Source organism: Gopherus flavomarginatus, chromosome 5, assembly GCF_025201925.1.
Source record: "Gopherus flavomarginatus isolate rGopFla2 chromosome 5, rGopFla2.mat.asm, whole genome shotgun sequence".
NCBI lineage: Eukaryota > Metazoa > Chordata > Testudines > Testudinidae > Gopherus > Gopherus flavomarginatus.
In genome coordinates, this window is record NC_066621.1 from 42,043,248 (window position 1) to 42,055,289 (window position 12,042).

Genomic DNA, 12,042 nt, shown 5'->3' on the forward strand with positions numbered 1-12,042 from the left:
AAACTACGAAAGAGCAATTTCCACCATCAACCTGGAAATCAGAAACTAGTTCTACCCAGCTACTGTGTGTAAAGGCAGGGGTTTATGGGAGTTCTGTTCTGCAAGGTGATCGTTCTTTCTCAGCAAAGAATCTTGTGGCACCTTATAGACTAACAGCAAAGAATCCTGTGGCACCTTATAGACTAACAGCAAAGAATCCAGACTAATACGGCTACCCCTCTGATACTTGACGTTCTTTCTCAGACATTCACTGAGTATACGCAGAAACGCCTGTCCTTGAAATTCAGTGTTTAGTGAAATTTAGAACAGGAAGGACAGATGAGTTTGGATAAAGAGAATCTGAAAAAGATCATGACTTATTTTTTATGCCTTATTGAGGAGAACATAGTTTTACACTAGGAGCATGGACATTCCCTGTTTCTTTGTAGTGTTGTTGCGCCACAATGATGGACTTTGCAAAGTTATCAAGACGCAAGAAAAATAATGTTTCATCTGTTAATTAAACTACAGATTTCTGAACTCAGGAGATACTTACTGATATAGCCACTTCTGTCGTCTTGGAAGCACATCTTCCCCATGGTCTCCAAAAGCAAATGTACAGTAAGATATGCAAAGTGACTGCAGTCTATGACAGTTTTTTACACAGAATGAAAAAGCCATTTGATCCATTTGGGTAAGTTTATTTGAATCTAACGTTAGTGCAACGACATGATCCAATGCACTTTTCACAAAGTTTTCTTCATACATCTCAAACATGCAGTGAAACTCCTCAAGGTTATAAATACGACATGTCTCCTGATACACATTGGACAAAGGTAAATATTTTTGTTGGTTTGTTTGAACCCACTTCAGCAAATCTGGCTTAATTTTTGGTGAAATTTTACAGGAAAATTTTTCCTCCATGATTTGCATTATTTCTTCATTTAAGAGACCAAACAGGAATCGCACTGTTAACATTAAGTAATTTCTAGAGTTTCCATAGTTTTCTAATAATGTTTTCATATCTTTCTTGGGAGTCTCTGAATCTTCCATTGTTTCTTCATCTTCCTCCAGCACATAAAACAAAGCTGCAAAAAACTCCTGAAAGCTTAAGTGAATGAAGCTGTAGGCATTCACACAGTCAATGTCTTTTTGAAAAATGTTCTTATTCAAAGACAGGGGAAAAGAGTCAGCTTGATTTAAGCCAAATTTCTTGAGTTCTGCTTCCTCAAACAGTATCTTCCGTTTCCAGATGCCATAAGCCGCTAAAGAACAAAGTCCCCTCAGGTTAGCTTGCATGTGTTGCTTCGAATTGCTGCTGAGGGGCTTAACTAAACTGGAAATGTAGAGCATGTACACTCCAGTGACTGACTTTGAAGTTTGTGCAAGATCCTCACCTTTTTCAAGCTGTTGTTTCACAACAGTGCAGATGATCCAACACATGATGGGAATAAAGCACATAGTGAAGAGAATGTCATTTGCTTTCACAAATTGTAACGCTTGTCTTGCTTGTTTCTTGTTTCCAAAGAACTTGTGGAAATATTCTTTCCTGTCAGCTTCAGAAAAGCCCAGGATCTCTGCATAATGTGAACATTCCAAACACTGCAAGAGTTTCTCCAGAGCAGTCGGTCTTGAGGTGATCAGCAAGTAGGATTGGGGAAGAATCATTTTCCTGAATAAACTGCTCAGTATGATTTCCATTGGCTTCTTCTCCCAGGGATCAGAGCACAGATTTTCTGTCTGATCAAAAGAGAATCTCAGTTCATCAAAACCATCAATTATGAATAAGAGTTTTTCTGGCTTCATCAAAATCTCATTAACTGGTGCATTTGTATTAGGCCAATTTTTTAAAATCATGTCAACCACACTTCCCTGCTCAGTAAGGTTTGTTTCTCTGCAGTTTATGTAGAAAACATAATCAAATTTTTTCTTATAGAGTTCTCCAGCTGCCCAATCGCACATGATCTTTCTTGTTGTCATTGTTTTCCCAATTCCTGCAGCTCCCAGCAGCACAACAATTTGTGGTGTTTGTCCTTGTTTATCACATGTAAATAGGGTGTCTATCGTAACTACAGACCAAGCTGGTTTAGTCTTGATTTCTTTGTCTCTCCTACTCATGGCCATTATTTCATGTTCTCTCTCCTTTGCATGAAGAGGGTCATCTAGAATAATCAGCTTCGGATATCTTCTGTTTAGAATCACATTGTCAGTAGTAAGGCTTGTCATGTTTTGTATGACTTCATACTTGTTTTTAACATCTTCTTTATACTTCTTCCTGTAACCTAAATCAGTACATGATGCATTAGAAATATTGAACCAGAAGCTCAGAGAAAAGACTTGATCAGTTACAACAAAACAAATAATAATGGTACCTGAAACTGATATTGCACCTATCCTCAAAGAATCTAGAAATCAGTTAACTATGGGCCTGATTCTGCAGCTTTAACTCCGATAAAATTGCCCCACTGAAATGATTTGTGTGAGAAAGGACTGTGGTGATCACTTTACCTCCCACTGTAATGCAGCCACTTCTTGGGAGAAACCTGGCAACTGTTTATCAGTGCATAGCAACACTATACAACAAGTTAATGTACAAAGTGCAAGTGAAACAGTGCTGGAAATTTAGGTGGAGAAAACGTAACTTTATAAACTAGAAATTGCCCAAGGCACTTGAGTTTGAATAAAGATGTCATTATGTCTTTATTTACCACAATTGGATGTCTCCAGTTATCTTCTTTGCTTAGGAGATGGTGTCCCTAGCAGCAGAACATCCTCTGGCACCAGGCTGGTGCATTGGCTCAGTGCTGACCCAAAGAGATGTTGTGCCCACATCTGTATTAGAAGTTGCCAGAGGTAACAAGAGTCCCACTCAGCCCATTATATAGAATTGTTTATAAAAGTAAGCCAGCTGAAAATAGAATCGTTGGTACAACTGGAGTGTTTACGGTCCAGAAGGCTGGTGCTGAAAAGCTCCTGGTAAAGGACAGGTTGGCATAACAGAGACTCTAGACATTGGAGGAAGTATTTATAACTGAAATGGCCAAATGGAATTGTGGTCAGCTGATTTTGCTGGCATTAGGTTGCTCCCCGTTTTGAGCATCTTTATCTTGGGTCAGAGGGCTGTCACTAAACAGGCCAGTGGGACATATTGATCTTTCCATTATGGCTGCCATCCTTGTCATTTGCAGTGAACCACCATGACACCATTGGAGCTTCATCATCCTGGGCCTGAAAGCCATCCTGACCAGACTGAGCCAGAGAGAGGGACCCAAATGAGACCCCCAGAGGAAAGCAGTACATACTGACTTTCATGGATTTTGCTACCCAATGGCCGGAAGCAGTAGCTCAAAGCAACACCAGGGCTAAAACTGTGTGCTAGGCCTTAGCAGACATTTTTGCCAGGGTAGATTGGCCCTCCGACATCCTTACAGATTCGGGAACTAATTTCCTGGCAAGGACCATGAAAAATCTGTGGGAAGCTCATGGGGTGAATCACTTGGTTGCCATCCCTTACCACCTTCAAACTGATGGCCTGGTGGAGAGGTTTAATGGAACTTTGGGGGCCATGATACGTAAATTCGTAAATGAATACTCCAATGATTGGGACCTAGTGTTGCAACAGTTGCTTTTTGCCTACAGGGCTGTACCACATCCCAGTTTAGGGTTTTCACCATTCTAACTTGTGTATGGCCATGAGGTTAAGGGGCCATTACAGTTGGTGAAGCAGCAATGGGAGGGGTTTACGCCTTCTCCAGGAACTAACATTCTAGACTTTGTAAGCAACCTACAAAACACCCTCTGACACTCTTTAGGCCTTGCTAAAGAAAACCTAAAGGATGCTCAGGAAGAGCAAAAGGCCTGGTATGATAAACATACCAGAGAGCGTTCCTTCAAAGTAGGGTACCAGGTTATGGTCTTGAAGGCGCTACAGGCCCATAAGATGGAAGCATCATGGGAAGGGCCATTCACGGTCCAAGAGCGCCTGGGAGCTGTTAACTATCTCATAGCATTCCCAACCTCAATCCTAAAACCTAAAGTGTACCATGTTAATTCTCTAAAGCTCTTTTATTCCAGAGAATTAAAGGTTTGTCAATTTACAGCCCAGGGAGGAGATGACGCTGAGTGGCCTGAAGGTGTCTACTACAAAGGAAAAAGTGACGGTGGCGTGGAAGAGGTTAACCTCTCCGCGACCCTTGGACGTCTGCAGTGACAGCAGATCAAGGAGCTGTGCACTAGCTTTGCACCAATGTTCTAGCCACCCCAGGATGGACCGAACAGGCATACCACTCCATTGACACAGGTAATGCTCACCCATTTAGAACGCCACCCTACCGAGTGTCTCCTCATGCCCAAACTGCTATAGAATGGGAGATCCAGAGCATGCTACAGATGGGTATAATCCGCCTCTCTAACAGTACATGGGCATCTCCAGTGGTTCTGGAACCCAAACCAGATGGGGAAATACGCTTTTGCATAGACTACTGTAAGCTAAATGCTGTAACTCATCCCAACAACTATCCAATGCAATGCACCGATGAGCTATTGGAGAAATGGGGATGTGCCCAGTTCATCTCTACATTATACTTAACCAAGGGGTACTGGCAAGTACCGCTAGATGAACCCGCCAAGAAAAGGTCAGCGTTCATCACCCATGCAGGGGTGTATGAATTTAATGTGCTTCCCTTTGGGCTGCGAAATGCACCCACCGCCTTCCAAAGACTTGTAAATGGTCTCCTAGCAGGACTGGGAGAATATGCAGTTGCCTACCTCGATGATATGGCCATTTTTTCTGATTCATGGGCAGAACACCTGAACCACCTGAAAAAAGTCTTCAAGCGCATCAGGCAGGCAGGATTAACTGTTAAGGCTAAAAAGTGTCAAATAGGCCAAAACAGAGTGTCTTACCTTGGACACCAGGTGGGTCAAGGAACGATAAATCCCCTACAGGCCAAGGTGGATGCTATCCCAAAGTGGCCTGTCCCAAATTGAAAGAAACAGGTCCAATCCTTCTTAGGCTTGGCCAGATATTACAGGCGATTTGTACCACACTACAGCCAAATCACTGCCCCACTAACAGACCTGACCAGAAAGACACAGCCAAATGCAGTTAAGTGGACTGATGAGTGTCAAAAGGCCTTTAACCAGCTTAAAGAGACACTCATGTCTGACCCTGTGCTAAGGGCCCCAGACTTTGACAAACCATTCCTAGTAACCACAAATGCATCTGAGCGTGGTGTAGGAGCAGTTTTAATGCAGAAAGGACCAGATCAAAAATTCCATCCTGTCGTGTTTCTCAGCAAGAAACTGTCTGAGAGGGAAAGCCACTGGTCAATCAGTGAAAAAGAATGCTACGCCATTGTGTACGCCCTAGAAAAGCTAAGCCCATACATTTGGGAACAGCGTTTCCAGTTACAAACCGACCATGCTGCACTAAAGTGGCTTCATACTGCCAAGGGAAACAACAAAAAACTTCTTCGATGGAGTTCAGCTCTCCAAAATTTTGATTTTGAAATTCAACAAATTTCAGGAGTTCTAACAAAGTAGCTGATGCACTCTCCCATGAAAGTTTCCCAGAGTTGAATGGTTAAATTGTCCTTAAAATGTGAAAAATCTTGTAGTTTTACATAATTAGTAGTATATGTAAAGGTGCATGTGTTTTATTAATCTGTTTATTCTAAAGTTCTAGGCAGGGCTGGCGCTTCCATTTAGGCAACCTAGGTGGTCACCTAGGGCACCAGGATTTGGGGGGAAAGCATTTTGCCATCCTCGGCAATTCAGCGGCGGGGGGTCCTTCCGCGCTTTGGGTCTTCAGCGGCAATTCTGCGGCAGGTCTTCAATCACTCTGGGACCCGCCGCTGAAGTGTCCCGAAGACCGAGAGCGTAGAAGGACCCCCCCACTGCAGAATTGCCGCCAACGACTGGGGGCGCGGAAGGACCCCCGCCTAGGGCGCCAAAAACCCTGGCGCCGCTTCTGGTTCTAGGAAGAAATCACTGCCAGTGTGGTTCAACACTTTCTGAGATTTAGGGGGCGTGTCATAAACAGAGAGTTAAGGGTTAATGCCTCTTTTACCTGTAAAGGGTTAAGAAGTTCACCTAGCCTAGCTGACACCTGACCAGAGGAACCAATGGGGGAACAAGATGTTTCAAAAGGAAGCAGGGAAGTTTTCCCTTGTTTAGAGTTTCAGTTTCAGTCAGAGTGAAAAAGATCAAGGAACCAGCCTCTTAGGTTTATGTTTATTTTCTTTGTAACTTGTCTTGGTATCATTAAGGGAATTATCAAAATTGGGTATTTGGGTATTTTTTTGCGTAACTAAGTTTTGCCCAGGGGAACATCCTCTGTGTTTGGAATCTGTTGTCTGTAAGAGTAGCTGGTATGCTAATCACTCCCAGAGGATTTTCTTTTACCTTTCTTTTATTTAATTAAAAAAAAAAAAGCCTTTTTCTTAATACTTGATTGATTTTTTTCCTTGTTTTTAGATCCAAAGGGGGGGATCTGGATCCACCAGGAGTTGGTGGGAAAAAGGAGGGGGGATGGTTAATTTCTCCCTGTTTTAAGATCCAAGGGGTTTGGATCTGTGTTCACCAGGGAATTGGTGAAGTCCCTCAAAACTACCCAGGGAAAAAGGTGGTACTTGGGGGGGGGTGGCAGCGATACCAGATCTAAGCTAGTAATTAAGCTTAGAAGTGTCCATGCAGGTCCCCACATCTGTACCCTAAAGTTCAGAGTGGGGAAGGAACCTTGACACCTACTGTCTAGTAAGTTCCTGGCTTCGCCAGCCAAGATGACTCCATCTTTTAGAACATTGCTGTGAGTCCAAACCACAGGGGGAAATAAAGGCAATGCCTTAAACATCCTGACCCTGGTAAAAAATTTCCGGGTCTTAGAGTGACTGATCAGATCATGTGCTGAGCCTGTGAGTCTCCAGCAGTGATGCTGGAAGTGAAAGTCAGCACCAGAGACAGGGACTGCATTTTCCCTTTGCTACACTTTTCTCCCCCCTTTGTGTGCATTTGTCTTGTTTTGTCTTAAAGTATTTCAGCAGCAATGTCCTGGGGACTGATGCTGGCTGCTGCCCATTAAACCCTAGGGAATGATCTTCACCTCTAGTGTTATTACCACAGTCACCATTGAAATCTGTTGCCTTTGGCAGTAGGTAGCCTTACTGCTGAATTCATGATATTCCCTAGACTAGAAAATAATAAGGAAACCCGGTGCTAAAAGTATGATCTGGAAAGGTATTTGTTCCAGCAAAGAATACAAATGAAAAAGCCAGAACCCGATGTACTTAGGTAATTTCCCATGTAGTTATCAGCCACTTTATGAAGTTCTGTTTGTGGAATACAGCAAGAGGGGTTGTGTTTGTGTGACCTCTCTCTGCCTGATTCTGCTCAGGATTGGCCTGCACTCTGCATAATGAACAGACTACATCATCAGGAAAACAGAACAACGTAAATTGGGGCAGAGGCATTCAGGTGCATTTCTAAAGAGAGCGAGTCTCCTTCCAAGCAGTCATGTTTCTAAACAGATTAGGCTGAACAATTAAAAGGCCCATGTCAATTCTGCCCTAGCACAGGAGCTGGACTAGATGCTCACGAGAGCTTTTCCGAACCTAGGGAACTAAGACAGACACAGAGGGCAGCAGAGGGATTTTTATTTGGGACCATTACTATTAAGATGGAACTACTGGTTTGGAGGGTAATAGAGTATTTACTATATTCAATTACTCATATAATGCTCATTGCCCAATCAGATGTTATTTTACAAAAATAAGTTTGAAAACAATTTATGTTATCTCTTGTGTGGTGGGAAGAGGATATTTTATTCCCCGAACTTAGTTATTAGCAGATGCTGGTTAAAAGTAAACTAAAACCTATAGTATATTAATTACTATGTTCTGGTAGGATCTAGAGCCCCAATCGGTGATCAGGGCCCCATTGTACTAGGTTCTGTGTGCACACATAAAAAAAAGACAAATCCTGCCTGACAGAGCTCACAGACAAAACCAACAAAATGCTCCCTGCATTGTGCTCTGGAGGCTGCTAAATTCTCCCCCGGGGGACTGTCCAGGGCAGTGAATTCCAAAGGCCTCCAGGGAGAGCCCCACTGCCAGCCCCGGAGCTTCCATTCCAGGGACCCCGGGCAGAACCAACCCAGCTGAGCTCCACTGGCACCACAGGATGCAGGGAAGTGGAACAGGAATGACTGTAACAGGGTTGAGTTTAGCTCCCTCACTGAGCACATGGATTTTAACACTGCTCCACTATAGAGTGGCTCCCCACTGGCACTGGCTATTACCCTTCTGTGAGACACTGCAAAGCAGCCTGGAGCCTTTGGAACTGCAGCTCTCCAGGTTTGCTGGCTCCTTGGATGTTTGTATTGCACTGAATTTGTTTCTTTAATGAAAAATAGCCTTGGAGATAAAGTTTGTGCCTGGAACCCCAGAAAGGTCCCATGGGGCCCATCAGCTGTTTGGTGATAATATAGTAGACCAGGATCATTTTCCAGTGACAGATCCTCAAACAGAGAAGCCTGAGGGCTGTTCTAATTTACACCAACTGCCAGTGGCCCCCCAGGAACAGTCTCGCAGCTGGGGACACACTCTAGTTACTCCTCCTCCTCACCACCTTCCGCCCATGACACTCCCTCTGCACCACTATATTGGCTGTCCACCCACTGGGAAGTCCCCCACACTGAAGGTATCCTCAGATGGAGAGATACAGGCCATGTCTGCTCCCTTCATGACAGCTCTGTGTTGAAAAGGGAGTGGAGTAGGTCAGAGCATCTGGCTCACCACTGGCATCCATGCTTAGTGTCCCCTGGCTTCCTGCCGAGATTTAGAATTTGGCATTTGTGCCATCAGCTTGTTGTTTCTCCTTCTGCTCCTATTGCTGCTGGTCTGGGGCATATTCCAGGAGGAGACTTCCAGGTTTTAAAGTGACTATAGATTTCTTACCTTTCTCTTTTCCTTCTCTGAGTTTAGCAGCAGAATCTCGGAGATTGATCTGAGTGAAAACATCTATGGTTACATCTACTGCAGCCTCTCCACCATAGAATTTCATCAGGAGGTTCTTAGTATCTATCCTGTTGGCATTGTCCAGACAATCTCGAGGGATGTTACCTCTCCCCTTAAGGGCAGAGTATGATAGTTTGTCTTTAAATCTTTTGAAGTCTCCCTGAGTAAGGTTGTTGAGGGCATGTACAAGCAGGTCACTGATTCTGCTGCTTTGGTTTCCCATCACTGGATATCAGGAAATGAACTAAAATATAATGAAAAGTCCATTTATTAATAAGTAATACAGTAGAGAAAACAAGTGCAATCCAGTGGCCAGAGTAGATCATAACTCCTGGGTGCTTTTCCTCATAAATGACTCACTGGACTTGGTCTCTCTGTGCCTCAGTCTCTCCATCTGTAGAACAGGGATAATCATAGTCCTCTAACTCACAGGGCTGTTGTGCAGCTTAGCCAGCATTGGTAAAGCCTGTTGAGGTTTTAGGATGAAAGGTGCTATAATAACAACAATAGTAATTATCACCCAAATGAATTTCAAAATGCAAGGTTGGGATGCCCTAAATTAATTACATTTCAGAAAACAATCACTCTGGAACTGCACATCACAGCCCTGGGGAATCAGGTTCCATGTACTGAGACCCAGTGCTAGCTTGTGATGACCTCAGGAGGTTTTCTGCATAGCAGAGCATACCAGGTAAAAGGTAGCTGTAGTCATTTCTGACAGTGACCAGGCCCTATAACCTGAACCTATAAACTAACTAGTTCTGATCAAAATTAGCCCATCCCAAGAGAGTGACTTACTTACCATTCACCAGAAAGCTACTACAAACAACATCTGACGTCCCTAATTAGAGCTGATCCTCTTAATCTTCTTGATGCTCAACCACAGATGCACAGGGCAGCTAGAAAGAAGAACAGGAAATTTGCTCAAAGTTTATTTCCACAACAAAGAGAAACAAAAGCATCTCCAGTTAAAGCTAATCTTCAAAGCTTTTTGAATTTCTAGAACAGTCCTCATAGGACAGTAAGTAAGGGTCTAAACCTTCCTGGTGATTTTTTATAGATATAAAACCTTTTCTTGGTTTTTATTCCTTCTGGAAATTTGTCTTTTAGCTACACCCCTTTGGCATCAACAACTGGCACAACTTTTTCGGTGATCTATTGACACCACAAACTCCATGGACTTGTTCATCTCTTTTCACCTCCTTCATATTCTGTGTTGGGAGAAAATAATGTAGTAGCTTTAACCAAGCAGGTAGCAAGTCTAATCAAAAGAAACAACATACAAAAAGAGAATGATTGAGTATTTGCTCAATATTCAAATAACAATGATCTCCACAGATGGTGGGGGCTTAAGTCCTTCTCACCTGTGTTTTTCTGAGGTGGAACATTGCCACTATTTTTAATTTTAAAACATCACGAGAAAGAGAAGGTTGGAAAAAAATAAAGGAAGCAGAAGTGGACCTTCATGGGCCAGGAATATCATAAGCTGAAAAAGTGAACCTGAAACAGTTTTTCAAGTCACATTCACAGTGACTCAGGAGGAAATTGCTGCTTGATAAATGGAGGAAGGGAGGAGGCATCTGTGATGAACCCCTGTGAGATTCTTTATCACCGCTATCTTTCTAGGGCAATCCTCTTTATTCCCTCGAAGATCAAATAAGCAGCTCCACTGAGGGTGCAAAGCCCCCACCCCGCTGACTCATACCCCCATACCTGGCACCATTTGAGGCTCTGTGTTATTATTTTGAGAATTTCTCATGTTTGTTGTATTCGTTTGCAGCTCCCTGAAGCCCATGTCCCAATGGAAAAGTGGAAATGGGATATCAGCCGTTCATTTCAGCAGAGAAATGAGAAAAATAGTGACAAAGGATCCGCTAGCTCCAGTCCTTTTAAGATGGAAATACAGAGGGTGGTTTCTGCCTGGTTTTATGACAACGGACCAGATCCTCTGTAGACGCAGGTCAGCGCAGCTCTGTGGATGTCAATGAACCCACCCTCATTGACACCAGCTGCGGATCTGGCCAAAGGACTGTTCATGTCTTGGAAACGATCCAGGGTCTGAGAAGAATGCAACAAGGTGGCCCATATCATAGAATCATACAAATGTAGGGCTGCAAAGGGATCTTGAGAGATCATCTAGTCCAGCCCCCTGCACTGAGGCAAGACCAACAAACCTAGACCATTCCTGCAAGCATTTGTCTGATCTGTTCTTCAAAGCCTCCAATGACAAGGATTCCACAACCTCCCCTGGAAGCTATTCCAGAGTTTAACAACCCTTACAGTTAGAGAGCTTTTCCCAATATCTAACCTAAATCTCCCTTGCTGCAGATTAAGCCCATTATTACCTGTCCTACCTTCAGTGGACAGGGAGTACAATTGATCTCTGCCCTCTTTATAACAGCCCTTAACAATTTGAAGATTGTTATCAGATGCCCCCCTTCCCCTAGCCTTCTTTTCTCAAGACCAAGACTACATCTACAGTTAAAATTATACAGTGGCACAGCTGCAGTGCTTCAGTTTAAACACTATCTACAATGACTAGAGGAGTCTCCTGTCGCTGTAGTAAATCCACCTCCCTGAGAGAGGACAGCTAGGTCGATGGAAGAATTCTTTTGTTGAGCTAGTGCTGGTCTATATCTGAGGTTATGTCGGCTTAACTACATTACTCAGGGGTGTGGATTTGTCATACCCCTACGCAATGTAGCTGGGTCATCCTAATTTTTCAGCACAGACCAGTCTGAAACATGCAGAGTTTTTTTAACCTTTCCTCATAAAAGGTTTAGAAAACCTGACCTATCATTTTTGTAGCTCTCCTCTGGAATCTCTCCGGTTTATCCACATCCTTCCTAAAATGTGGCACCCGCAGCTGTTCACAGGACTCCATCTGAAGCCTCACCAGTGCCAAGTACAGCAGAACAGTTACCTCCTTCATGGTTTGCATATGACATTGCTGTTAATACACCCCAGAAACAGCCTTTTTCTCAGCTGCATCACATTGTTGACTGATATGCAATTTGTGCTCCACTGTAACCCCCAAATCCAGCAGCAT

The 12,042-nt window shown here is 43.5% G+C and overlaps 1 protein-coding gene across 3 annotated transcripts in view; it reads right to left on the bottom strand.

Annotated features, from left to right (window-relative positions):
- LOC127051017 (NACHT, LRR and PYD domains-containing protein 3-like) overlaps positions 1-12,042 on the bottom strand; it is a 64,391-nt gene that overhangs the window by 43,833 nt on the left and 8,516 nt on the right. For all 3 annotated transcript variants that reach the window (XM_050952805.1, XM_050952806.1, XM_050952803.1), the window contains exons 2-4: positions 9,796-9,892; positions 8,934-9,237; positions 536-2,261 (exon numbers count right to left, since the gene is read on the bottom strand). In XM_050952805.1, the coding sequence (XP_050808762.1) occupies positions 536-2,261; positions 8,934-9,216 (2,009 nt within the window). In that variant the 5' untranslated portion in view covers positions 9,217-9,237; positions 9,796-9,892. The remainder of the gene's footprint in view (positions 1-535; positions 2,262-8,933; positions 9,238-9,795; positions 9,893-12,042) is intronic.